Source organism: Calypte anna, chromosome 13, assembly GCF_003957555.1.
Source record: "Calypte anna isolate BGI_N300 chromosome 13, bCalAnn1_v1.p, whole genome shotgun sequence".
Classification (NCBI taxonomy): domain Eukaryota; kingdom Metazoa; phylum Chordata; class Aves; order Apodiformes; family Trochilidae; genus Calypte; species Calypte anna.
The window spans coordinates 889941-912201 of record NC_044259.1 but is presented as its reverse complement, the minus strand read 5'-3'; the positions used below and the strand labels follow the sequence as shown (position 1 = coordinate 912201).

The 22261-nt window shown below is 56.6% G+C and overlaps 4 protein-coding genes across 5 annotated transcripts; 3 read left to right on the top strand and 1 right to left on the bottom strand.

Moving 5' to 3' along the window:
- The first annotated feature begins 1749 nt into the window (after positions 1-1749).
- LOC103537161 (nuclear pore complex protein DDB_G0274915-like) lies at positions 1750-3371 on the top strand. The gene has a single exon (XM_030459164.1). It carries the CDS (start codon positions 1770-1772, stop codon positions 3348-3350), a length of 1581 nt encoding a protein of 526 aa, XP_030315024.1. The 5' UTR covers positions 1750-1769; the 3' UTR covers positions 3351-3371.
- A 1384-nt stretch (positions 3372-4755) lies between these two features.
- MZB1 (marginal zone B and B1 cell specific protein) lies at positions 4756-6223 on the top strand. Its single transcript, XM_008503424.2, is given in 6 exon segments — positions 4756-5052; positions 5352-5444; positions 5446-5459; positions 5530-5602; positions 5604-5635; positions 5728-6223. Coding segments are annotated over 6 exon segments (687 nt in total). The 3' UTR covers positions 5906-6223.
- Positions 5921-10281, top strand: SLC23A1 (solute carrier family 23 member 1). The gene is given in 19 exon segments (XM_008503423.2): positions 5921-6068; positions 6240-6407; positions 6905-6976; positions 7123-7268; positions 7372-7529; positions 7612-7669; positions 7672-7702; positions 7787-7854; positions 7935-8116; positions 8217-8337; positions 8435-8591; positions 8758-8876; positions 8878-8906; positions 9001-9106; positions 9183-9312; positions 9446-9589; positions 9724-9819; positions 9945-10162; positions 10164-10281. Coding segments are annotated over 19 exon segments (2184 nt in total). The 3' UTR covers positions 10197-10281.
- Positions 10282-12174: 1893 nt separating this feature from the next.
- PAIP2 (poly(A) binding protein interacting protein 2) lies at positions 12175-20970 on the bottom strand. 2 transcript variants are annotated; one of them, XM_030459167.1, is made up of 5 exons: positions 20856-20959; positions 19912-19959; positions 16686-16845; positions 14366-14545; positions 12175-13354 (listed from the first exon to the last, which is right to left on the bottom strand). In XM_030459167.1, exons 3-5 carry the CDS (start codon positions 16821-16823, stop codon positions 13289-13291), a joined length of 384 nt encoding a protein of 127 aa, XP_030315027.1. In that variant the 5' UTR covers positions 16824-16845; positions 19912-19959; positions 20856-20959; the 3' UTR covers positions 12175-13288. The 2 variants fall into 2 exon arrangements, with proteins under 2 accessions (XP_030315027.1, XP_030315026.1); XM_030459166.1 differs by lacking the exon at positions 19912-19959 and having other exon boundaries at positions 20856-20970.
- Positions 20971-22261: the final 1291 nt, after the last annotated feature.

Sequence of the window (22261 nt, the reverse complement as noted above, 5' to 3'; positions counted from 1 at the left end):
ATGTTCTTGCCAAGAAAATGCAGTACGAGCAGAGGATCAAGATGGAGCAGAAGGGGCTGCATGGCAGCTCAACCTCTTCTGGACCATCCTCTGCTGGCACCGACCTGCTTGGGGATGGCCTGGAGGGCAAATCCAGCTCGCTCTCCCGCTCAGACTGCAGCTTCTCAGCCGAGGACCTGCGGGGCGGAGGGATGCCAGCGGCTGCAGGGGCCGTGGGGGATGCCACCACCGCCACCACCACCACCCGTCCTGCCAAGGGTGTGGTGCTGAGCGAGTCGACAAGGGAGAACGTCTGCAAGCTGAAGAAAACCTTCAATGAACTCAACCAGAGGATGAAGTACCAGGAGGTGCTGGAGGGCCACCGGCTCCCCAGTGCCACCGAGGACCCGGCGTCCGAGAGGATCTGCTACCAGCAAGCACGCGCCTTGTTTGAAGCCCACCCCCAGGGGGGGAAGGCGCTGGACGTTGCCCCCAAATTCCAGAGAGGGCCGAGGCCGTGGCCCAGCTTGAAGCAGCGAGCCATCCGCCCCAGCCGCCCCCAAACCCTCCCCTTCAAGTCCGCCCCCGCCGTGCCACCCCGACCCCTCCTCACCTCCCGGGCCCAGGAGGTGAAGCTGGTTCCGCAGAGCCAGCGGGAGGAGAAGCCATCGGCGGTGCCCCACCAGCCACCCAGCCCCGTCACCCCCCCCCCGGGGGTCCCTGCCGGCCTCCACCCCCGACACGGATGATAAGGGGAAGGGGCGCATCCCCCAGCCCCGGGACGTGCGCAAGCTGCTGAAGAGCAGCTACAGCCTCAGTTTCGGGACCGCCGCCGCCTCCCAGGGCACCGCGGCACCGGCGAGCGGCGGGGACCGGCCACCAGCCACCCCCCTCGTCATCCACTGCACCTCCGTCTGCCGACGGGACACGGGGACGGGGACAGGGAACCGGGAAGCTCCGGCAGCTGCCGGCCCGGAGGCAGCCCCGGCACAAACCGAGGGCCCGGCAAAGCTCCCTGGCAGCCGGCTATCGCCCCCTCCCCGCTACCCCATCCACATCACCAAGGTCCAGGCCACGCAGAGGGCAGCGGTTGCCACGGAGGGACCGGCGGCATCGCCCCCCCCGCCAGGAGCGGAGCGAGCTCCGGGTGCCGGCGCGGGTGGGCAGGGCTGAGGGGGTGCCGCACATGGAGACACATCTCCATGTCCTGGTGGGACGGAGGTCCCCGGCGGTGGCTGAGGAGGGCTCCCCGGCTCCAAGCAGGGCCGTGCTCCGGACGGAGAAGACCGTTCTCCTCCCGCCAGCACCGGGTCCCAGGGAGGGGAAGGACGGAGGTGACCGCGGTGGCACCGGAGGGCTCCGCGCTGCCGAGGGGCAGGAGGCAGCGGGGCAGCGGCACGGCGGCAGCGACAGCAGAGACCCCCAGGACAGAACCGTGGCTGACAGCAACCTGAACCCACAGCCTGGGAAACCCGCGGAGAGAAGAGCACCAGAGCCACCCAGGAGCGAGCAGGTGCCGGCGGGGAGCAGCACCGGCCCCACCGCCCCGTTTGGAGCCGGGGAGGCGGCTGAAGGACCCGCTGGGCACAGGGAGCATTTGCCAACATGGCCGGCAGCCACCGAGCCCTGCCTTCCTGCTGCCCCGGCAGACAACTCCAACTATTTGGCAATTCCTGTGAAAACCCCCAAAACTTCTCCAGTGCCAAAGCTGCCCTTGGTCCCAAACCCATCCGGTGCATCTTGGGGACCCCCTTGATCCCCAACCCGGCCAGCACATCCTTGGGGACCCCATGGTTCCCAACATGGTCAGTGCATCTTTTGGGACCCCTATGGTCTCCAACCCAGCCAGCACATCCTTTGGGACCCCCTCAGCCCCCAACCCATCCAGTACTTGCTTTGGGATGCCCTCAGTCCCCAACCCAGCCAGCACATCCTCTGCCAGTCCCTTGGTCTCCACTCCAGCCAGCACATCCTTTGGGATCCCCACAGTCCCCAACATGACCAACTCATCTTTTGGCTACTCATTAGCACCCAGCCTGACCAACACATTATTTGGGGCTCCCTTGGTCTCTAACACCAGCAACAAGTCTTTTGGGACTCCCTTGATCCCCTACCCTTCCAGCACATCCTTTGGGACTTCCTTGGTCTCCAGTCCATACAGCACATCTTTTGGAACCTCTTCGGTCCCCAATCCATCCAGCACATCCTTTGGGACCCCCTTGGCCCCAAATCCATCCAGTGCATCCTTTGGGACCCCCTTGGCCCCAAATCCATCCAGCACATCATTTGGGACCCCCTTGGCCCCAAATCCATCCAGCACATCCTTGGGGATCCCCTTTGCTCCAAATCCATCCAGCACATCCTTTGGGCCCCCCTTGGCTCCAAATCCATCCAGCACATCCTTTGGGATCCCCTTTGCTCCACATCCATCCAGCACATCCTTTGGGCCCCCCTTGGCCCCAAATCCATCCAGCACAACCTTTGGGAGCCCCTTGGCCCCAAATCCATCCAGTGCATCCTTTGGGAGCCCCTTGGCCCCAAATCCATCCAGCACAACCTTTGGGACCCCCTTGGCTCCAAATCCATCCAGCACATCCTTTGGGAGCCCCTTGGCCCCAAATCCATCCAGCACATCCTTTGGGACCCCCTTGGCCCCATATCCATCCAGTGCATCCTTTGGGACCCCCTTGGCCCCAAATCCATCCAGCACATCCTTTGGGAGCCCCTTGGCCCCATATCCATCCAGTGCATCCTTTGGGACCCCCTTGGCCCCAAATCCATCCAGTGCATCCTTTGGGACCCCCTTGGCCCCAAATCCATCCAGCACATCCTTTGGGACTCCCTTGATCCCCATTGCATCCAGTGCATCCTTTGAAACTCCCTTTATCCCTCACCCAGCCAATGCATCCTTTGGAACCCCTTTGGCTCCCAATCAATCCAGTGCATCCTTTGGAACCCCTCTGGCCCCTAATCAACCTAATGTATCCTTTGGGACCCCCTCAATCCCCTACCCAGCCAGTGCATCCTTTGGGACCCCCCTAGTCCCTTATCCATCCAGCTCATCATTTGGGATCCCCATGCCCCCCAACCCAACCATCACATCCTTTGGGACCCCCCTGGTCACCAACCCAGTCCCTGCTTCCCTGGGGCATCCATCAGCCTCCAACGTGGCCAGCTCATCCTTTGGATCCCCTTTGGCCCCCAACCTGGCCAGTCTTCCACTGGGGACCGGAGTGTGTCCCCCAGCCAGCAGGGAACCACCCTGGAGCAAACCCAGCCCTGACTCCCCCCTGTCCCGGCCCGCTGAGGGTCTGGTTCCGCTGCCCCCAGCCCAGCCCAGCCTCGCCCGGAGGACGCTCCCCATTTCCTAAGGAGGACTGATGGTGCCTCACTGGGCAGCAAGAGCACACTGAGCCCCACCAAGCCCTTTGCCTCCCACCCGCCCACCCCCCGGAGGATGCTGGTGGATCCTGACAGTGGGAAGTGCTACTACATGGAGCCACCCCGGCAGCCCCAGCTGAAGACCCTCTATGACCCTGAGACGGGGCAGTACCTGGAGGTGCTCATCCCACCCGCAGCGTCACACTCTGGGCTCTACCAAGCTCCTTTCAACCCTCTGGTCATGGCCCCAGGGGTCTACACTCCACCCTACGTGCCCTACAGTGGCTTCCCAGGGCTCCCAGCCCCACCACCACCTGCTGACCCCTCCCCAGTGCACCCTGACCTGCCAGCTCCTGAAAACCCCGGCTTCTCCAGGACCTTCAGCCCTGCAACCACGGGTGAGGGACCACCTGCTGCCGGGGGTTCTGACTGTGGGTACCTGGAGGGCTTGTACTACATCCCCACAGGGATGCAGGCCAGCCCCGGCCCCAGCCCTGGCCAGCCCCCTGCCCAGGGGCCCGAGAAAGGACCTCAGCTCCCAATGTGACAGTCCTGGAAGGGGACAGACAGATGGCATGGCACGTGTCCTCCCAAGCAGCTGGGCTTTAACCCCAAAAGCAGCATCACCCCTGGCCCAGAGGGACCCCCTGCCTGTGGCTGAGCTGGCAAAACACCCAGGGGTGATGGGCACCAGCTGGACCTCACCAGCTCCTCATGGGAACAGGGAGAAAAAGGGTATTTTCCAATGTTAGCACCTGGCAGCCCCCTGAGAGGTTTGAAGTCGTGGGCCCTGGCTGGAAAAGGGACCAGATGCACAGCCCCTGCTTTCCCCTGTACTGCTGGCCCTGCCCGAGCTGGTGGGGCCACAAGGGGACAATGGCACGGCCCACTGCCTGTGGCCCCAACAGCCACCACAGACTCCCTAAAATAGTAATAAAAGTGCTGAGACAGCATCAAATCCTGCATATTCATCCCATGGTCGTGTAGTCTGTGAAGGAGGGTGTGAGGGGCTCCTGCAACACCCTCAAGGACCCTGCAGTCTGTCTGTCTGTCCTGGAGCACCCACAGGATGAATACTTGGTCCCCAGGGGCTGGAGGGGACTCTGCAGTCAATAGCAGAGATCCCTAAATAGCAGATCCCTAAATTCCAGCCCTGAGCCCAAGAAATCAAGCCCTGAACCCCAAAATCCAACCCTGAACCTAAAATCCATCATCCTGAGCCCCTACCCCTGGAACGCCAACCCCAGCCCAAGGAGGGTCTATGGCATCCCAGGGAGGATTTGGAGGGCTCAGCACTGAAAAAACACCAAAAACCTCCTGGCCAGGGGACAGTCACTGGGAGCCACCCTCGTCACCCCCCACCCCCCTGGGGATGGACGGGGCTGCCCCAGCCGGATGCAGGTGCCTCGGCCACGCATCACTGCCCGATTGCCACCCCGGGGGGGTTTAACAGCCACCCCAGTTTGCCACCCAGGCACTCCGGGCATTGTGTCAGGATTGCAGGGGGTGCTGGCGGTGTGGTTGTCCCTCAGCCTGCTGGCAGGGACGGGGGCTGAGGAGATGTGTGGGGACCCCCCCCCGCTGCCTCCTCCCGCTCCGTCCCCGCTCCCCAGCTCAGCCCTGAGGGAGTGGCTCTCCCCCCACATCCCCGCGGGCCTGCGCTGTGACGCCTGCCACGCCATCGCCTTCCAGGTGGGGAGAGGGGGGACAGAACCCAGAACCGGGATGGGGAGACTGCGTGGGGGTGCTCTGGCATGGGGGTGCTCTGGCGTGGGGAGATGCTGCCCCCTTCCTCCCCCAGGACACCCCAGAAAAGCCCTTTGGGGCCAGCGAGCCCCTTGCAGCCACGCGTGGACCCACCATCCCCTGCTAAAGTGCTTCGGCTGCCAGGGCTGCAAGTAAAGGGGTGCAGACCCCCGTTCCCTGCTTGGGAACAGGGTCCCGAGGGGCTGCTAACCTTCAGTGGATGGTTTCTGCCCTTTTTACCCCAGATTGAGGAGCAACTGCGCAGGGCAGAGGGGAAGGTGGGCAGGAGGGCACTGAGCGAGTCTGACTACATGGAGGTGCTGGAGAGAAGCTGCTTCACAGGGCTGGGAGAGGTGAGTGGGGTGGTTCCCAGGGACAGGAGGTGTCCCCAGGGCTGTCCCCAACCCCTGCCTCTCCCCATAGCTATGGGCTGCAGGAGCTGGATGGGGAGAAGCGGCTGACAGGGCCGGGGCTGCTGAGACAAGAGACCGTGGCCTGTGATGGTGACAGGGGGACCATGGCCGGGCAGGTAAGTCCGAGGGGTTGGTGATGAGGGGAGGTGCCATCCCCTTGCCCACCATGGCAGAGGGACATGGTGTCATCCTCTCCTCCTCCTCACAGACTGTCCAAGATGTGCCACAGCTACGTGGGGGAGCAGGGAGAGGCACAGATCTACAGGGCACACCGGCGGGGCCCGGCTGCCCTGCGGGAGCTGCTCTGCCACGGGGAGAAGGGGCCCTGTGCCAGCGGGAAGGCTGGGGGGCCACCCCCCCCCAAGGCCACGCAGAATGAGCTGTAGCCCTGGCAACAGTTAATGCTTAATGCCCCAACGACCCTTCGGAGCCGACTTCGTCCCCAGCGGGAGCCAACACGTGCCGGGACGTTGGGCGCCTTCCTGGTATCACCCATCACCAGTGTCACACTTGACACCCAGCCCCGCCATGCCAGGGATGATGATGGTGGCAACGGAGTCCCACACCGCCAGACCCCCCCCTCCCTGTGACCCAGGAATTACTCTGGTAACCCACCGGCTTCTAATGTTTTTACCAATGTGGTGCTCCGGCGGGAGCGTCCCAGCCTCGCCAGCGGTGCCAGCCCTAATTAAAGGAGTTAATGGCTGATCCTGTCCCAAGGCAGCGCTCCCCAGTTTCCACAACCCCCAGCCAATGGCCACCTCCCAGCCGGGGTGGTGACTAAAGTCCTTCCCACAACCATAAAACCCCTCGCGCGGTGGACAATCGCCACCAGGGAACACATCGCTGCAGGATGGGGACCCGCTCGGGAGACCTGCTCAGCCCCAGGTGAACACAGACCCTGTCCCCCATCCCTTCTCCCCCTCCCCATCCCCTCTCATCCACACCCCCGGTGCAGTGGGAGGGAACGGGTGGCTGAGGGTACTGACCCCAAAATGATGGCCGGCTTGGGGACACAATGTCCAGCCAAGGGCTGGCAAGGCTGGGATGAGAGAGAGGCTGCGGGGAAGCCCAGGATCTTGGTCTGGTTTGGGGAACATGTTGGATTGCTGTGTCTGGGACTGGCTGTGCCTATCTTGCCCTGGCAACCTGCAGGGTGTCTGGGCCACCCCAGACCATGGGGGTTCCCTTCCACCCTGCCCTGGGGACAAAACTGTCACATCAGGGACAGGGGGTTTCAGAGCCCAGACTCTCGGCGGGCAGAGCTGGTGCTGGGTGGGGCTGGACCGGCCACGCGTGCCGAGCTATGGGCAGAGCCCATCCCTGTCCCCATGGGATACCTGGGGACAACACTGACCCAGCTCCCAACTCACCCTCACTGCCAGAATGGGAACTCCACCCTGGCCCCTGCCAGCCCCCAGCACCTCCCTGGGAAGGAGCAGCCCGCAGTGGGCAGGGTGAGTACTGGGGCACCCCCACCCCACGCACCCCAAATCCTTCAGTAAACACACAATGGGATGGAGACCCAGCCCACGGGGACTCCTCCCCACCCCTAAGGGTGAGGACAGTGTAGGGTGTCCCCCCACACACAATGTGTTGCCAGCCCCCTGGGGAAAGCCGGGGATCAGCTGTGCCCCCTGCACGCCAGGACCCAGGTTGGGCTCTGGGTCTCCCCGGCCAGAGGTGGATATGCTCTACAGGATCGAGGACGTGCCCCCCTGGTACCTCTGCATCCTGCTTGGCTTCCAGGTACGGCCTGGAAGGGGGGTACCCACCCCAGCAGAGCCCAAGTCCCCACTCCCTGCAGTGTGGGGCACCCCACATCACAGCTGAGCCTCCCCTTGCCCCCCAGCACTACCTGACCTGCTTCAGCGGCACCATCGCTGTCCCCTTCCTGCTGGCCGAGAGCCTGTGTGTGGGCAAGGACCAGCTCACCGTCAGCTACCTCATCGGCACCATCTTCACGTGTGTCGGCATCACCACCCTCATCCAGACCACCGTGGGCATCAGGTAGAGCCACGGCCCCAGTGGGGACCCCCGCTCTGCCCGTCCCCAGGCCCTGGGTGCAGGAGTCCCTCTCGTGTCCCCCCAGGCTGCCCCTCTTCCAGGCGAGCGCCCTGGCCTTCCTTGTCCCCGCCAAGTCCATCCTTGGGCCCTGGAGAAGTGGCGATGCCCGCCTGAAGGTGAGGGCAGAGGGGATATGAGGAGGGGGGGTTTGTCCTGACACTCCCCCCTCAGGGATCCACCTTCCTCCCCTCCATCCCCAGAGCAGATCTATGGCAACTGGACGCTGCCTCTTGACACCGCTCACGTCTGGCAGCCCCGCATGCGGGAGGTAGGCCCCGCCGCCAGCCCCGGAGACCCCCAGAGTCCCTGGTGGGGGTGCTGATGTCCCTTTTTCTCTGTGCCCTGCAGATCCAGGGGGCCATCGTGGTGTCCAGCCTGGTGGAGGTGGTCATCGGGCTGCTGGGGCTCCCCGGGGCACTGCTCAGCTACATCGGGCCCCTGACCGTCACCCCCACCGTCTCCCTCATCGGCCTCTCCGTCTTCCAGGCGGCCGGCGAGCGGGCCGGCTCCCACTGGGGCATCGCTGCGCTGTACGGCCCAGGGGGAGCAAGGGGGGAGAGGAGTCCCCCGTGGAGCCAGCAGCACGCGGGGGGCACGAGGGACCTTGTCTTTTTCTTCCCCCGCATCCAGGACCATCTTCCTGATCATCCTATTTGCCCAGTACCTGCGGCACATCCCCATCTGCCTGCCCGGCTACCGGCGGGGCCGCGGCTTCGTCCTGCTCCACATCCACATCTTCAAGTTGTTCCCAGTAGGGATGGGCCAAGGGATCCCAAAAATCCCCCCTTCTTTCTATGCGTGTGTCTGCAAGCGATGTGGGGCTGCATCCCCGGCCTCTGTCCCCACAGATCATCATGGCCATCATGGTGGTGTGGCTGCTCTGCTACCTGCTGACACGCACCGCTGTCTTCCCCAGCGAGCCCGAGGCCTACGGCTACAAGGCCAGGACAGACGCCCGGGGAGAGATCCTGTCCGTGGCACCCTGGTTTCGGGTCCCCTACCCCTGTGAGTGCCAGCCACCCCTGTGCCATCTGGGACACCCTGACACCTTGGGGTGAAGGAACCAGGCACAGCATCACTGGAGCTGGGGAGCACCCAGGGGCAAAAAGTGGCTGGGTCTGGGAGACCTGGGTGCTCCCCACCCTGACACGCTGCTCTGTCCCCTCGGCAGGCCAGTGGGGTCTGCCCACGGTGACCTCTGCAGCAGTGCTGGGCATGTTCAGTGCCACGCTGGCAGGCATCATCGAGTCCATTGGGGACTACTACTCCTGTGCCCGGCTGGCGGGAGCCCCCCCCGCCCCCTGTGCACGCCATTAACAGGTACAGCAAGCTGCCAGAACCTTGCCTGTGCCTCAGCACCCCTGGGCACTGCAGGAGAGCGTGGCAAAGACTGGCTCGTTGTGGTGTTCTCCAGGGGCATTTTCACTGAGGGCATCTCCTGCATCATCGCGGGGCTGCTGGGGACCGGCAACGGCTCAACCTCCTCCAGCCCAAACATTGGTGTCCTGGGCATCACCAAGGTACCTGGGCCGGGGAGTTATCCTGATTGGGTCAGGGGGATGGGTGCCATCACCCACTGCTGGTCTCTCCGTGCAGGTGGGGAGCAGGAGGGTGATCCAGTACGGGGCTGGCATCATGCTGGTGTTGGGAACCATCGGCAAGTTCACGGCACTGTTTGCCTCCCTGCCTGACCCCATCCTTGGCGGAATGTTCTGCACCTTATTTGGTAACCTCAGCACCTCCAACCCGTTACCATCAGCCCTGGGCTGTTTGCTGCGGGGATTTGAGGGGGGAACCCGGGGACTGGGAATGCAGGGTGGGCACCTCTGCTGGCCTGCAGCCCCCATCTCTGCTGGCAGGCATGATCACGGCCGTCGGCCTCTCCAACCTGCAGTTTGTTGACATGAACTCCTCCCGCAACCTCTTCGTGCTGGGTTTCGCCATGTTTTTCGGACTGACGCTGCCCAGCTACCTGGATTCTCACCCCAAGGCCATTAACACAGGTACCCGTGTCCACCACCAAAAGCCCCGACTGTGGATGTTTAGGGAAAGAGGAAGGCAGAGGGGGTAACACTGATTAATTAGGTAAATCCAGCTTACCACAGCACGCCCCGGCTCAGTCCCCACGCTCTCGCAGGTGTCCCCGAGCTGGACCAGATCCTGACAGTGCTGCTGACCACAGAGATGTTCGTTGGGGGCACCATTGCCTTCATCCTGGACAACACCATCCCAGGTAATTTCAGCACAGGGAGCTGGGGAGGAAGCAGGGCGGTTTTGAGGAGAGAGCAGGGTAAGGGGGGGCTGAGACCAGGCAGGCAGGGACCAGGGTCTGGGCCAACACGGTGCTGGCTGCCGCAGGGACGCAGGAGGAGCGTGGGCTGGTGCAGTGGAAGGCAGGAGCCCACTCAGACAGCAGGTTCCAGTGCCAGCCTGAGGAGCTACGACTTCCCTTCGGGATGAGCGCGGTGAGGAGGAGCCAGTGGCTGAAGCCACGTGCCCATCTGCCCCCCTGTTCACCGGGTTTCAAGGCCCGGGAGAAGGGCAGCGAGGCGGCGGCTGCAGACCTGCCAGATAGTTGCAGATGGGCTCTCTGTCTGCACCAAGGTCTGAGCCAGGGGAGGGCTCAGGCCCCAGTGCTGGATGCAGCCAAGCCGAGCTCCCACGGGTGCTGTCAGTGTTTGTCAGCACCACCAAGCCCAAAGGCAAAGCCTCTGGTGCTCGTCCCATACACGGGATGGGGAAACTCAACGGCGCCTTTTGGGGACATCCCCAGCTCCTGGGTACTGGCCTGGGACCACCACTCCCCTGTGTCACTGCTACACCTCAAGCAGCAGCTGGTCAAGGCTCACTTGACACTTGCTGAAGGCTCCTCAGCCACCAGGGGAGCCAGCCAGAGTCCCCAGAAGCCACCAGCTCCCACCCGGGGCCAGGAGTTCCCACACTGTGCCCTCAGCTCCAGCAGGGACGCCTGGCAGCTGAAGCAGGCTCTGGGGCAGGGGTACAAGCACTCAGCCCAAACGGTCAGGATGCTGACTTTAAGATCATACATTAAAAAAAAGTAATAAAAAATTTAAGCTCACTGGCCCTTACCGGTGTCTTTTCTGGCATCCTGCACTGCTCCCTTGGCCCTTCTGCATCTCAGTCTCCAGCGTTGTCTGTGCTCCCTCCTGGGCTGCCTCACACGGAGGACATCTCGGTGTTGTCCAGGCTCCTGCATTGCTCAGTGGGCTCTGGCCTCAAAGTGAGGGAAGCAGGAGGTGGCTCAGCACAAGCCCTTCATCACAACAGCTGACAGTCAAAACCATTTCTGGGCTTAGGTTTAGCACCAAAATCCCAAAGTTGAGGCCAGCACTGCAGGTCTCTGTCAGTCTCTCTGTGCTGGTGTGGCCACACACTCGCTCCCTGGATGGAGTAGGAGCTCAGAAGTGAAAACCCAAAGCTTGAGACGAGTGAAAGGAAAAAAAAAGACCACCAAAACCTCCCAAGTCATGCAAATGCGACCCCTCACCACCTTCTGCAAGCACAGCGATGGCCCCGAGCAGCCAGGAGTCCCCTCTCCTCTCCTCTTGTCCCAGTTGTCACTGAGCAGTTACACTCTCCTTTGCTCAGCTGAGTCCCCCCAGGTTCTCACCCACCTCCAGCTGGGCCTGGAGCAGGAGAAACCTCCCTCCTGGAGGGAAGGTAAACCAAAAAGCTTTCTTTTCCAGCCCACAAGGAAGTTCAGCTCTTCCATAAAACCTCCCCAGGCTGCAGATACAGCAGGGGAAAAAAACCCAAAGCACTGAAGTGTGGTGAGGCTGCCTGTTTCCACACCAAGGTGGCTACCAGCAGCAGCAGTTCAGTTGCCAATTGTCCCTGGGAGGAACCTGTGATGGGGAAACTGCTGCTGTGCAGGGGTTCTCTGCTGAAACTCCAGCCAAGAGTAAGCCAGTTCCTGACCTCCTGTATCTTTGGTGCTGGAGTCTAAACTGCTTCCAAGTTATCAGAAGTAGTTTTGCTCCTTCCAGGATTTTGGGTTAGGAAGGGGAACCCTCTGGAAGGAAGCCCAGGACTAATTGCAATTAACATTTTGCAAAGAAAAAGCAAAATGATCTGGTCTGACTGAATTCTTCCAAGAGGTTCCTCCACCACAGTGATGTGCTTAGGCTGTAGGGCAACACCTTCCAGCTGTCTCCTCCCACTTCTGCAGAATCTTAATGTGGTTCCATGTGGTTTAATCAGAGCTTTAAAAAAAAATTGGAAAAAAAAAAGATATTAGCAGTGAGGCTGGGCAAGAGTTATGAAGAAAGAGAGGATCAGATTGATAGCTGAGGACTCACCCACACCCTCCTGCAGGTGCCAAAGGCAGCTGGCGGCTTTATATAGTGCCACCAGCCCAGGGGCTGGACTGGGATTAGCAGCCTGGAGAAGGAAGGAAAATATTCCAGGCAAGGGCATCAACAAGAAGGAAAAGAGCAGCTGGAGCCAACCCTCCAAGGAGTATTTTGTGCTATGTACTGCAAACAGGCACTGCACCCATCCTGTCACCCCTCTCCTCTGCAGGAGTTGCCACGTGAGACGCACAATCACGAGACAGCCACCACCTCAGTTTCTACTATTATTTATTTTTTTAAATATTTTTGAAAAATATAATTTTTTTACAATATTTTCAACTTAAACACTATTCACACTGAACACGTATGGCAGCTTAACCTACCCGAATATGAAGTTTAAGAAGCCAAAACTGTTCTAGCTTTATTAAAAGGAAAAAAAAAACAAAACCAAAATAAAATTTAAAAAAAAACCAAAAAAAACCCAACGAAAAAAAAAAATAAATTCATTGTGCTGTAGACTATTGTGTAGTGATGATTAAACAAAGCAAGGGAAAAGCACCACTCAAATCACTAACGCGAGGGTTTCCTTGGTTAAATCCAGCTATGATAAAGTTGTCTGCTAAAAGTTACATAGGCAGAGCTATGTACACCTGGGGCTGTGGGAAGAAACGGTGATGAAACTCACAGCTCCTCTCACCTGAGGAGGAAGGGAAGGTTTCTAGCAGGGTAACACACTGCAAGGTACACAGGGGAACTCCTTCCCCTAGCTGGCTGTTAGTTGGGTAGCTGAGATCTACGACTCTGTACAGGTCTGCTGCAAAACTCCTGTTAAAGCTCATGCTGCTCAAAAAGAGCAGGAAGGTTTTGTTTTGTCGTTTGTTTTTTTTTAAGGGGAAAAAAAAATTAACATTAGTAACAACACCGGTGTTCCAAAGGAAAGTTAGCTAATTTGCATAACAATCAGATCTCCTTGCTTTCACTTTGAAGTTAAGGCATTATCAGGTGCAAGCTAGCACCAGTTAACACATCTTGAGTTAAAAACAGACCATCCTTAGCAAATTCCCAGTCCTGTGTAGAAAGACAGAGTCTGCAGAAGGTTTTATAAACGTGGTACTTGGTCTCAACTTGGTCTCAACTTGACTGGTGCTTCTTACCTCACTGTCCCCTCCGCAGAGAGCCAGGGCCCAATTATGTTTCCATTAAACTTTTGACAGATTTACTTAGTAACAGTCTCAGCACTTTAATTGAGCATGCAAGACTAACAAAACTTTGGCAATGCATAAGTGTAACACAGTGACAAGAAGAGAGAGCTTTTACAATTAAATCTTCTAATACTGGCTTCACAGTGTGGAAATTGTGCTACATCCACCAAGAGAGGGCCCAGTCTACTCAAATATTTAAGTACTTCACCCCAGGAACAAACTCCTTTGCGTTTGGATTCAGGTTACTCTTGACCTGAGGAAGGGAGAAAGAGAAGTGCAGGTGAATCGTTATTTTTATCTTCGATTTTCAAGCTGAATACAGTTCTAGGTGTTACAGCTGGAGAGTAACAGTCAGGCATGCAACAAACACAGCAACTTTGCTTCCTGCTGGAATAGCTTTTCCTGAAGTTGAGCAGCTGAAAACTTGACACGAGGTTTTTAGATGTTGGTTATTTAAGCAAGGGGAGACTCGGTGCAGGAACTGGGAATTTAACACACAAGCAGTGAGTTGATTTTTTTAGAATTTCTATTCTCATCCACTCTCTAAGCTCTACAACACCCCGCAGTTCCAGGGTGGGGCCAGCCAGCACCTCCAAAATGAGATCCTGGTCATCAAGAAATGGAGGATTAGGCTTTTGTGTTCTTAATTGAGTCTAAAACTGCTGCCTGGAGCTGCTTAAGCTCTGAAAAGCAGAGGTTTGTGTCTGAGTTTCACAGCAGCAATGATGTGGGGTTTGTAAAAGACATACACACTGCCCTTTCCTTTTAGTTCATCTCTGGGCACAAGCCACACAGCAAGAAAGAGGGAAATAAGAGTTTCCTGCTTCCTCTCATCCTCAGGATTTCTACAGAGATCCACTATGGGTCGTATGATCCACACCAGAGCTGAGGACATGGCTTGTAGCAAGCCACCCCTGCAGCTCCTGCAGCCCTGTCACCCAGAGGCACCTCACAGCCTCAGCCTGACTCCCTCACTGCCTTTCCTTCCTCACATGCTGTGCACACCCAAACCCTCTGGAACTGATGCCAGGGGCTAGGAAAGCAGTGTGTGGCCATGAAGAAAACTACACCAAACAGGTCATGTCACTGGAGGAAACGTCCCTTTACCCAACAAGTTCCACATTTCCCCCTCCACCACACTTTAAGAGTCTCTGGCCTATGTGTAAAGGATTTTCCTTTGCCATTATCAGCAACAAAAATCAGCCTTGGAGAGAGAGAGGGAGAGAGAGAGATGCCAAGTGTTAGGATGAGAAACTGAATTTACCACCAGGTCCTCCAGAGATGAGCTGTCACTGATAACAAGGTCATTGAACTGGTCCTGGATTTGATCCATTGTTTGTGGGAGGTCACGGGCTGGAATAAACCATTCGTGCTCCTCCTCTTCTTCCAGCATCTCCTGGAAGCAGCGCTCAATGAACTCCTCTTCCCACAACTCCTCTTCGATCTACATGAGAAGAACCAAACTGCTTCATCAACAAATTACTGAGAGCTTGTGTCTTCCTTCCAAGGGCTGTGCACCCTCCTGACCTTCTTCCTAGCTATGCAACAGAAGTTCTAGCAGAACCCCAGGCTGGTGCTGCAGGATGACAAGCAGCTTTGGTTGGTTAATGTAGGAAAGTGCTTTGCTGGAGGAACTTGGGCTGCAGCTAAAGGGAATGGCAGGGAATCCCCAGAACAAACTCTTCTCTCTGTCACAGCTTGTTGTGAGCTCTAAGGGAAGGAAAGTGCTGGTTCCAAGTGAAAATTTCAGTTGTATCAACTCCCATGGACTGAACTCAGTGCAAGTGTGAGGAAAGGCTCAGGGACAACACACACAGCCAGGCACACTGCCTGGGAAGGCAACAGCCACTGCCTGTCACTTGGGATGGGGAGCAAGCAGCATCTCCTGGGCTTTAGGTGATGTGTTCACCCAGAGCAGCCCTCTGAAGGAGCTCCACTTGATCTCAGCAGCTGTGAAGAACTGATCTGCTGTTCTGTGCACAGGATAAATCAACTGATGCAGAACTGACAGGCACTCCAAGGACTAAAGGAAAGTTTTGCTTGGTTGTTCAGTAAATACAGCTGTGGAGAGAGTTCATTCTGACATTTTTCCATGTCCTGCATCAAAGTACTTGAAAGTGGAAAGCAGGGACATAGAAGCTGCTGTGAGGAACAGGGAGCAGCAAAATTATTCAGGACAGATTGAAAAGTTCACTGAGTAAAAGCTCTGACAAGTTTTCCAATCCAGCCTTCAGTCTGAAATTGGAACATGTACTGGATCTGAGAGTGGAAATGCAGTTCCACACCACTAACACCAAAACAGTTCAAGAGTAAAATCTAGGTCCCTGGTGCATGGGGCAAACACCCAGCAGCTCACTTGTTTGCTACTCAGGATGCACAGCTTTGGGGAACAGGGGACTCACCACTGCATGCTCTAAGCCACTGTCCAGACAAACCCCTCTACAAAACACCAGCTTAGTCATTTTCCCAGAGAAACAGCCCAGCAAGGGCAGGAATCTCCAATGGCAGCTCCAGAAGTAGTAATTAATTCCTCAAATGTCTTGAAATTAATATTGCCTGATGGTATTTTGTGTCCAAATGTAACTTTTTCAGGTTCCCACAGAGGTTTGTGCCTGCAGCAGCAGATGACCAGGCTGCCTGATCACGACCATTCTCCCCTCAGGCTCCCATCTTTCCTCTCTGAAAATGCACCTGAAAAACCTCAGTTTATTCATGGCACAACTCTCAGCTCCTTCTCCAGGAGCTCCTTCCCTCTACGTCAGCTACAGCAGAGCTCCCCCAGGAGGGAAAACCCACCAGAGAGGAAAGGACACCGAGCCCCTCCTGGTGTGTGCAACAAGAGAATTTACATTTTGTGAGCAACCTGAGTTTCAGATCAGCTCCGGGCCCTGCTGCACCCTGAAGAGAGCACAGCAGCTGGATCCTGCTCCAGGAGCTCTGACTTGGCACAGCCACCCCCTGTGGGAGCACAGAGAAAGCAGCTCCTTGAGTAAAAAGTGCAAGTTTTGATGAAGAAAGGAAAGAGAAAAGGCTGTTTCCAGCTTCCCCAGGGAGAACAAACTGCATCCAGATGTCAGATGAAGTCAAGGCTCAAGGCTTCCTTCCAACCTGATTGCCAAACCCAGCTGTGAGACACTAAGCATTAAGCAACAAGAGGACTGTCACCTTCACCAGCTCCCCTGGGACAAGGCAGGTTTGTACCTGCAGGTATCCAGGTCAGAGCTGCAGCAGCCAGCATGTCAGCACATGCACAGCCCCTGCAGCAGCCACGCAAGGGCCTTCCCTCCCAAGCTGCCACCTAAACCTCTCAACTACTGCTCCCTCCCTCCTGCAGAAGGAAGGAATCAATGGGAGGAATTACAACGTGCCCCGCTTTCTGTATTTTCCACCAAGCTTACAGAAAACTGGCACCTCCTGACAGAGAAAGGGAGATGTGTCTGCTCCCCCCATTATTTTGCAAGCCTATCCACACCTCTTGAGGATTCCCAGTCCTGCCCCCTGGTTGCTAAGCCACAGCTGCTCTCCCTTCAGCTAGAACAATGGCAGAGGCACCCCAGGAGACATTTCCAGGGGAGGTGACTTGCCTGCCTGTTGAACTCCTCTTCGTTTTCCATCCACATGTACTCAGCAAAGGGATTGTCATCTTCATGGGAGTGCCCATTGATAATCACATCCTCACTGATGATGCTGGGGCTCGTGCTGCTGCGACTTGGATCTTTCATGGCTGCGCTGTGGACTGGAAGCCTGCAAGGCAGAGAGGAAGTTGCTGGAGATGTGCAGAGTCCCAAAGAAGCTGCTCCAGGTGGCCTCAGCAGGATGGGAGCAGAGGAGCTCGGCACATGGCAACAAGAGAGAGGGTCACGGAGTGAGTGACAAAGTATTTCCCCAATTAAACCTCCTCAGATCAGCAAATGCCAAGCACAGGGAGCAATGGAAGTCACAGGAAAAAAAGCCAAACCAAAGCAAGTGTGTGTACTTGCCAGTGGGAAAGTATTTAAGACAAGGTTCAAGAAACCAAAGCAAAAACTGTTTTCTAAAAGACTTTAACCACCTGACTTCCAACAAGGGCCCCTGGGAAAGACCTGCCCAGTGTCTCACTGCTTCAGATGTGGTGGGCAACAGGCCAGGGGCATTTCCAAGGACACCCATGGTAGGGGAAACTTGGTGTGGCCTCCCAAATCTATCCAAACTCAGTTCTGGGATGTTCTTTGTGATCACATGAACCAACTTCCATGGCCTTTTCCCTGCTGGGAAGCCTGGCAAGCGAGGCAGAAACCATTAGGCACCAATTCCTCTCAAAGCCAGGCTGGCACAACAGCTCTTACAGCTACCTCATTAACAAAGGCTCACTGATTGGGAAGCTGCAGGTGAAGACATCATCACAAGGCACAGGAGGAGGTGCTCACCTCTCAGCCCACATCATTAATATGGACTGAGTCACAGCTGGAGAACATCCAGCATCTCTGTGTGTCCACCATGGGTGGTATCACACCAGCCTCAGCTCCAAGAAGAGGCACAGGGGGTGAGGATGCTCTGCCCCGCCTCACCCCCACCAGAAGTAGGACAGACTCTCCATCTGGTGGGAATGGCACTGCAGCCTGCATGGAGCCTCTGACTGCCAGCTCAGAACCTGCCCAGGCCTCAGCTCCTAACCAAAGATCTCTTTGTGCTGTACACCAAATGAGACAGTGCTCCTGTCACTCCTGCACCACCCTTAAGCATTATATAATTAATAATATATATTATAATATATATATAATAATATATATATTACATAATTAATAATATTAGATACTAATACTGCCAGTGTTTTGTTGTTTTTTTTAACATTATACAAAGCACATGAGGTAATGCACACAAAAAAGGTAATATTCAAACTTGAATGCTTTTCTAGTGCTACAAAGTCACATTGGATTGATCAAGCAGTGAGCAAAAATCTTTTCATTTTACTCCCAAATCAGTGTTTTAGCTCATTGGCTGCATATCAAAAAGTGACTTATTTGGAGAGCAGGGTACCAAAATATACACAGTACACAGCCCACAGTACAGGGGCTTGCCATGCAGCAGCTCCTCTTTTCTCTTTATATTCCAGTTGGTGCCATTATCTGGGGAATTAAAGCAAGTTTTGGTTCAAAATGTATTCTTGATAATACCAGGTGAAAGGCTTGAGGCAGCCAGAGGCTCAATTAAGGACAGCACAAAGAGAAGAGGAGCTTGCCTGGTTTGCTCTGCTCAAGGCTTCTGAAACCAAAGGCACATCCAAGTGAGGAAGTCTCTGGAGCTCCCCAGGAAGCACAAGAAATGAGAGCAGAGCCCGGGTATTCCAGCAGGGGAAAACAGGTTCTGTTTGATGTTCTGTCCAAACAGCCTCACAAAGGATCACTGGCAGTGTTCAACATCAGACAGGAAAAGGCACTGCATCCAACACCCCCGTCCAGGCTTGAAACTGCTTTGAGCAACTTCAGCTGTTCACAAGCTATTAAACATTAGGGTAAAAGAAATAAAATACCTTAGAGCCTAAAAAACTAATTTCTTCTGTTATTTCCTTGTGTGTTCACTTTGTGTGTGTGTGTGTGTAGTGAATCTGGGTATTAATGTTCCCCTGGGCTTCCTGCACAGTGTCCAGGTGAGTAACTCTGCAGAGCCAAATCCCAGGCAACTTCTGCAGGGTGAGGACTGCACCCAGACAGCTGAAATTAACACCTAACCCCCCTGGTTGGGTAAAAGCTTCAAAGGTTCATCTGTGGAACCCATTTCTCAAACCTTCCTGCAGAACATGAGCCATCTGCCTTAGGAGGGAGGGAAGAGCAGTTCAGTGCTCCACACCTGGACTGCAACAGCTTTTTCCATTCCTGCTGAAGGACCAGGTGGGTTAATCACCTTCCAGGAACACCGAGGCTCAGCCTGAGGTTTTATCTGATGAAGCCTGGAGTCCTCTCATGCTTTCCCACAGGAAAAACGTTGTCAGCACACACTTACCCTGTGTGAGCAGGCCAGGAAGCCCCAGGCCAAGGCTCCCTCGACTCAACACCACTCCTTGTAATTTGATTTTCTGCAACTGGTAATAAAATACAGTGTGTACCAGGGAGCTTTCCATTTCCCCCACTCCAGACACAAAGCAGCTGGGTTCCTGAGCTCCTCTGCCAGGACAAGGTTCATCTCCTCTCACCAGTATTAGACAGAGGGATTTTTAGTCATGAGCTACAGGCACCTCTGAGGAAAAGAGCCAAATGGCCATTTAGTCTTGCAAAACCAAAAAAAGCCATCACAATGTAGGAAGGCTGCTGCAGAAAACAAGCCCCAGTGACAGGCAACACTGCTGGGATTAAAAATAACACCTTCTCCATCTGGGAGTAGGTGGAAAGCAAGTGGATCTCAGAACTCTTTACACAAGAACAAGAAATGTAATATTAGTAGTGCTATGGAACAGAAAACAAAGAATTCTACCACAGTGGCAAGACTGCAGACCTCAACCCAAATTATTCACAGACTTTGGGGGTGATGCAGGAAGAGCAGTGTCTGTGCATAAGGAGAAACACTAAACATTGGGATTTCTGATCTTAGGAATGAACACAGAAACTAAAAATCCTGTAATGCCAGGGCTTGCAGCTACCTCAAAGTGCTTCCTGTGTGAAGTATGGAACTTGTTACCCCAGAACACCTTCAAGGTTCATTAATCTACCCATATCTCTGAATTCTGCAGCATTTATAGCAACAAAGAGCCCTACAGCAACCACCACTGATACTCAAAGCTTTGTGACTGAAGATTTTGTATTTAAACCCCGATCAAGAAAGGAGATTATCTAGTACCTGCTGAAGGTAAGGTCAAGGGGCCTGATTCCTCACAGCTCCTTACCCCTGATTAAAAATAGAGAAATAAAATCAAAGATAGGTGCTTCAAGTGTCCAACAGCAACACAGCACAGCGAGCAGGACACCGGGATTTAATCAGCTGAAGTTGAAGGGGAGCTGTTGCAATGCTCCGAACTGCAGAGGAGGGTGTTATTTGTTTATTAATGAGCGACGAGCGAGTCAGGAGGGCCGGCCGAGCCTCTTGTTATCTAACTCGATTAGCAAGCGGCGGTTATCAAGTGAAGCGATTACACACCGGGGCACAAACGGATTTCTCAATCCCCTGCCTGCGGGATGCCAGCGCTATCGCACAGAAACACCTCAGAGCGCTGCGCGGGAGCTCGCAGCCTGCCAGCACCCAGGCTTCCAAACCCCCCAGCTGGTGGTCAGAGCAGAGCCCCGGGCAGCCGGGCAGGGCCCTCCCGCCGCGCAGCCCGGATGGGTCCCGGGGCAGCAGGAGAGCCCCGAGCCCGGCGGGGCCGCCCGGCTGCAGGGGGAAGGCGGCGGCAGCTCCGCTCCGCAGCCGCACAGAGGTGCTGGCGGTGAGGGGGCTGTGCAGAGGGGGCTGTGCAGAGGGGGCTGTGCAGGGGCGCTGAGTGAGGCCCCGGCCCGCAGCCCCCGGCCCCGCCCCGCTCCCGCTTTGTTCCCGCAAGGGCCGCCCCCGCCGCGGGGGCTCCGTCCCGTCAGGCCCCGCGCCGCCCCGCACCCCCCCCGCCGCAGGACCCGGATGGAGCTGCAGACAATAAGGACGGCGCCACGGGGCAGCCCCGTCACCGGGGGGGTCTGGCGGGGGGAGGCGGGGGGGGGTCCCGCCCGGTACCGCCTGAGGGGAAGGGGCGGCTCCCTCCGACCTGCGCGCTGCCAGCAGCGGCCCGGGGCTGCGCGCCCCCCGCGCCTCCTCACCTGCGCGCTGAGGGAAGGGCCGCGGGTGCGCACGCCGGGTCCCAGCTGCTCCGCTGCTGCCGCTGCCTCCTCCCCGCTGGCTGCCGCCTGCGCTCCCCGCCCGCCTCCCCGCTCCGCTCCGCTCCCTCCCTGCGCCGCAGCCCCCGGATGTGAAATCACTTCCGGTACCTGCCTGACCTCATAGAGCCCGCCCCCCCTCCCCCGGAAGCGGCGGAAGCGCGGGGCATGCCGGGGGCTATAGTTCTGCCCAGGTCTCCCTGGCTGCCATTTCGCGCTGTGGCGCGGGGCACGCCGGGAAGTGTAGTTCCGGGCAGCCTCCATCTTGTGGCGGATGGGATGGGATGGGATGGGGATGGGGATGGGATGGGATGGGGAAGGGATCGGGGCCGGGAGGGCCCGAAGGCAGCCGTGGTGCTGATGGTAACGGGGAGCAGCAGCACCGGGCACCGGACACCGAAGCTGCCGGGCTGTGTGTGCCCCCGGGGCTCCCGCCCAGGCTGGCACGGGAATTGCAGAGCTTCTCTAACACTGCCCAGCCTCAGGCTCTGCGTGACTTCCCTGGCCCGGTTACAGCACAGATAAAATCATCTCCAGTGACTGCTTGGGCAGGACCACTCATCAGCCCCACACTGAAGGAGGTTCCTGGCCTCTGTTCCCAAAATCAAGTTATTTCCCTGCCTTCTTTGCATCAGAAGTGCAAGGCATGAACTCCCTCTCTGCCCTCTGCATCCCACAGCTGGCAGCAGCAGCAGATGAGGTCTGACCTTCCAGGGGTGTAAAAGGACATTACAGGTGTGAAGTCTCAGACACAGTCAGGGGTCATGAGCCCCAGGCAGCCAACATCCCCCAGATGGGGAGATGTTGACCCTGCAGCTGAATTATACTCCAGGGAATGCTTTATGTTTAGCCACTAAACTTGATGCAACATCCTCCTCCAGTTTAATCCCCAGCAGTTCCACAGGGCAGCGTTTACAAGAGGCTGAGGACAGAAGCTCCAAGCTCACTGAACACAGCTATTGATGATGCAGGAAAAGATACTCTGAAAACAAATCCGTCAGAGCTGTAGCACGTCAGTACAATAATCTTCAACTGCACGGTGTCAGGAAACTGTTAAAATCCTCGGAGGAGGAGACCTTCAAGATAAACATTTATCTACTACTTTTAGAGAGAAAGGGGATGACTGCCAAACACTGAGTGCTGGGAACAGGTCCCCTGCTTGGCTGATGAACTCAGCAGCTTTTTGGAGCCAGGGATGACAAGTGTCACCATAAACAAGTGGGGCTCCAAGTACATCCTTGTGACTTGGTCACAACAGAACTCACTGCAGGGCTGCTCTTGCTTGCACTTTTTTTTTTTTTTTTTGGGCCCTGAAAAGCCATAGAGTAAGTTTTCAAATCACACCAGAA

Excerpts from the sequence above, each read along its gene's own strand:
- LOC103537161 (XM_030459164.1), top strand. The coding sequence starts at position 1,770 with ATGGTTCCCAACATGGTCAGTGCATCTTTTGGGACCCCTATGGTCTCC.
- PAIP2 (XM_030459166.1), bottom strand. The coding sequence starts at position 16,823 with ATGAAAGATCCAAGTCGCAGCAGCACGAGCCCCAGCATCATCAGTGAG. Across the intron at positions 14,546-16,685 it reads AAGAGGAGTTCAACAGGCAG|ATCGAAGAGGAGTTGTGGGA; the intron begins GCAAGTCACCTC and ends CTTCTCATGTAG. Across the intron at positions 13,355-14,365 it reads CATCTCTGGAGGACCTGGTG|GTCAAGAGTAACCTGAATCC; the intron begins GTAAATTCAGTT and ends TCCCTTCCTCAG.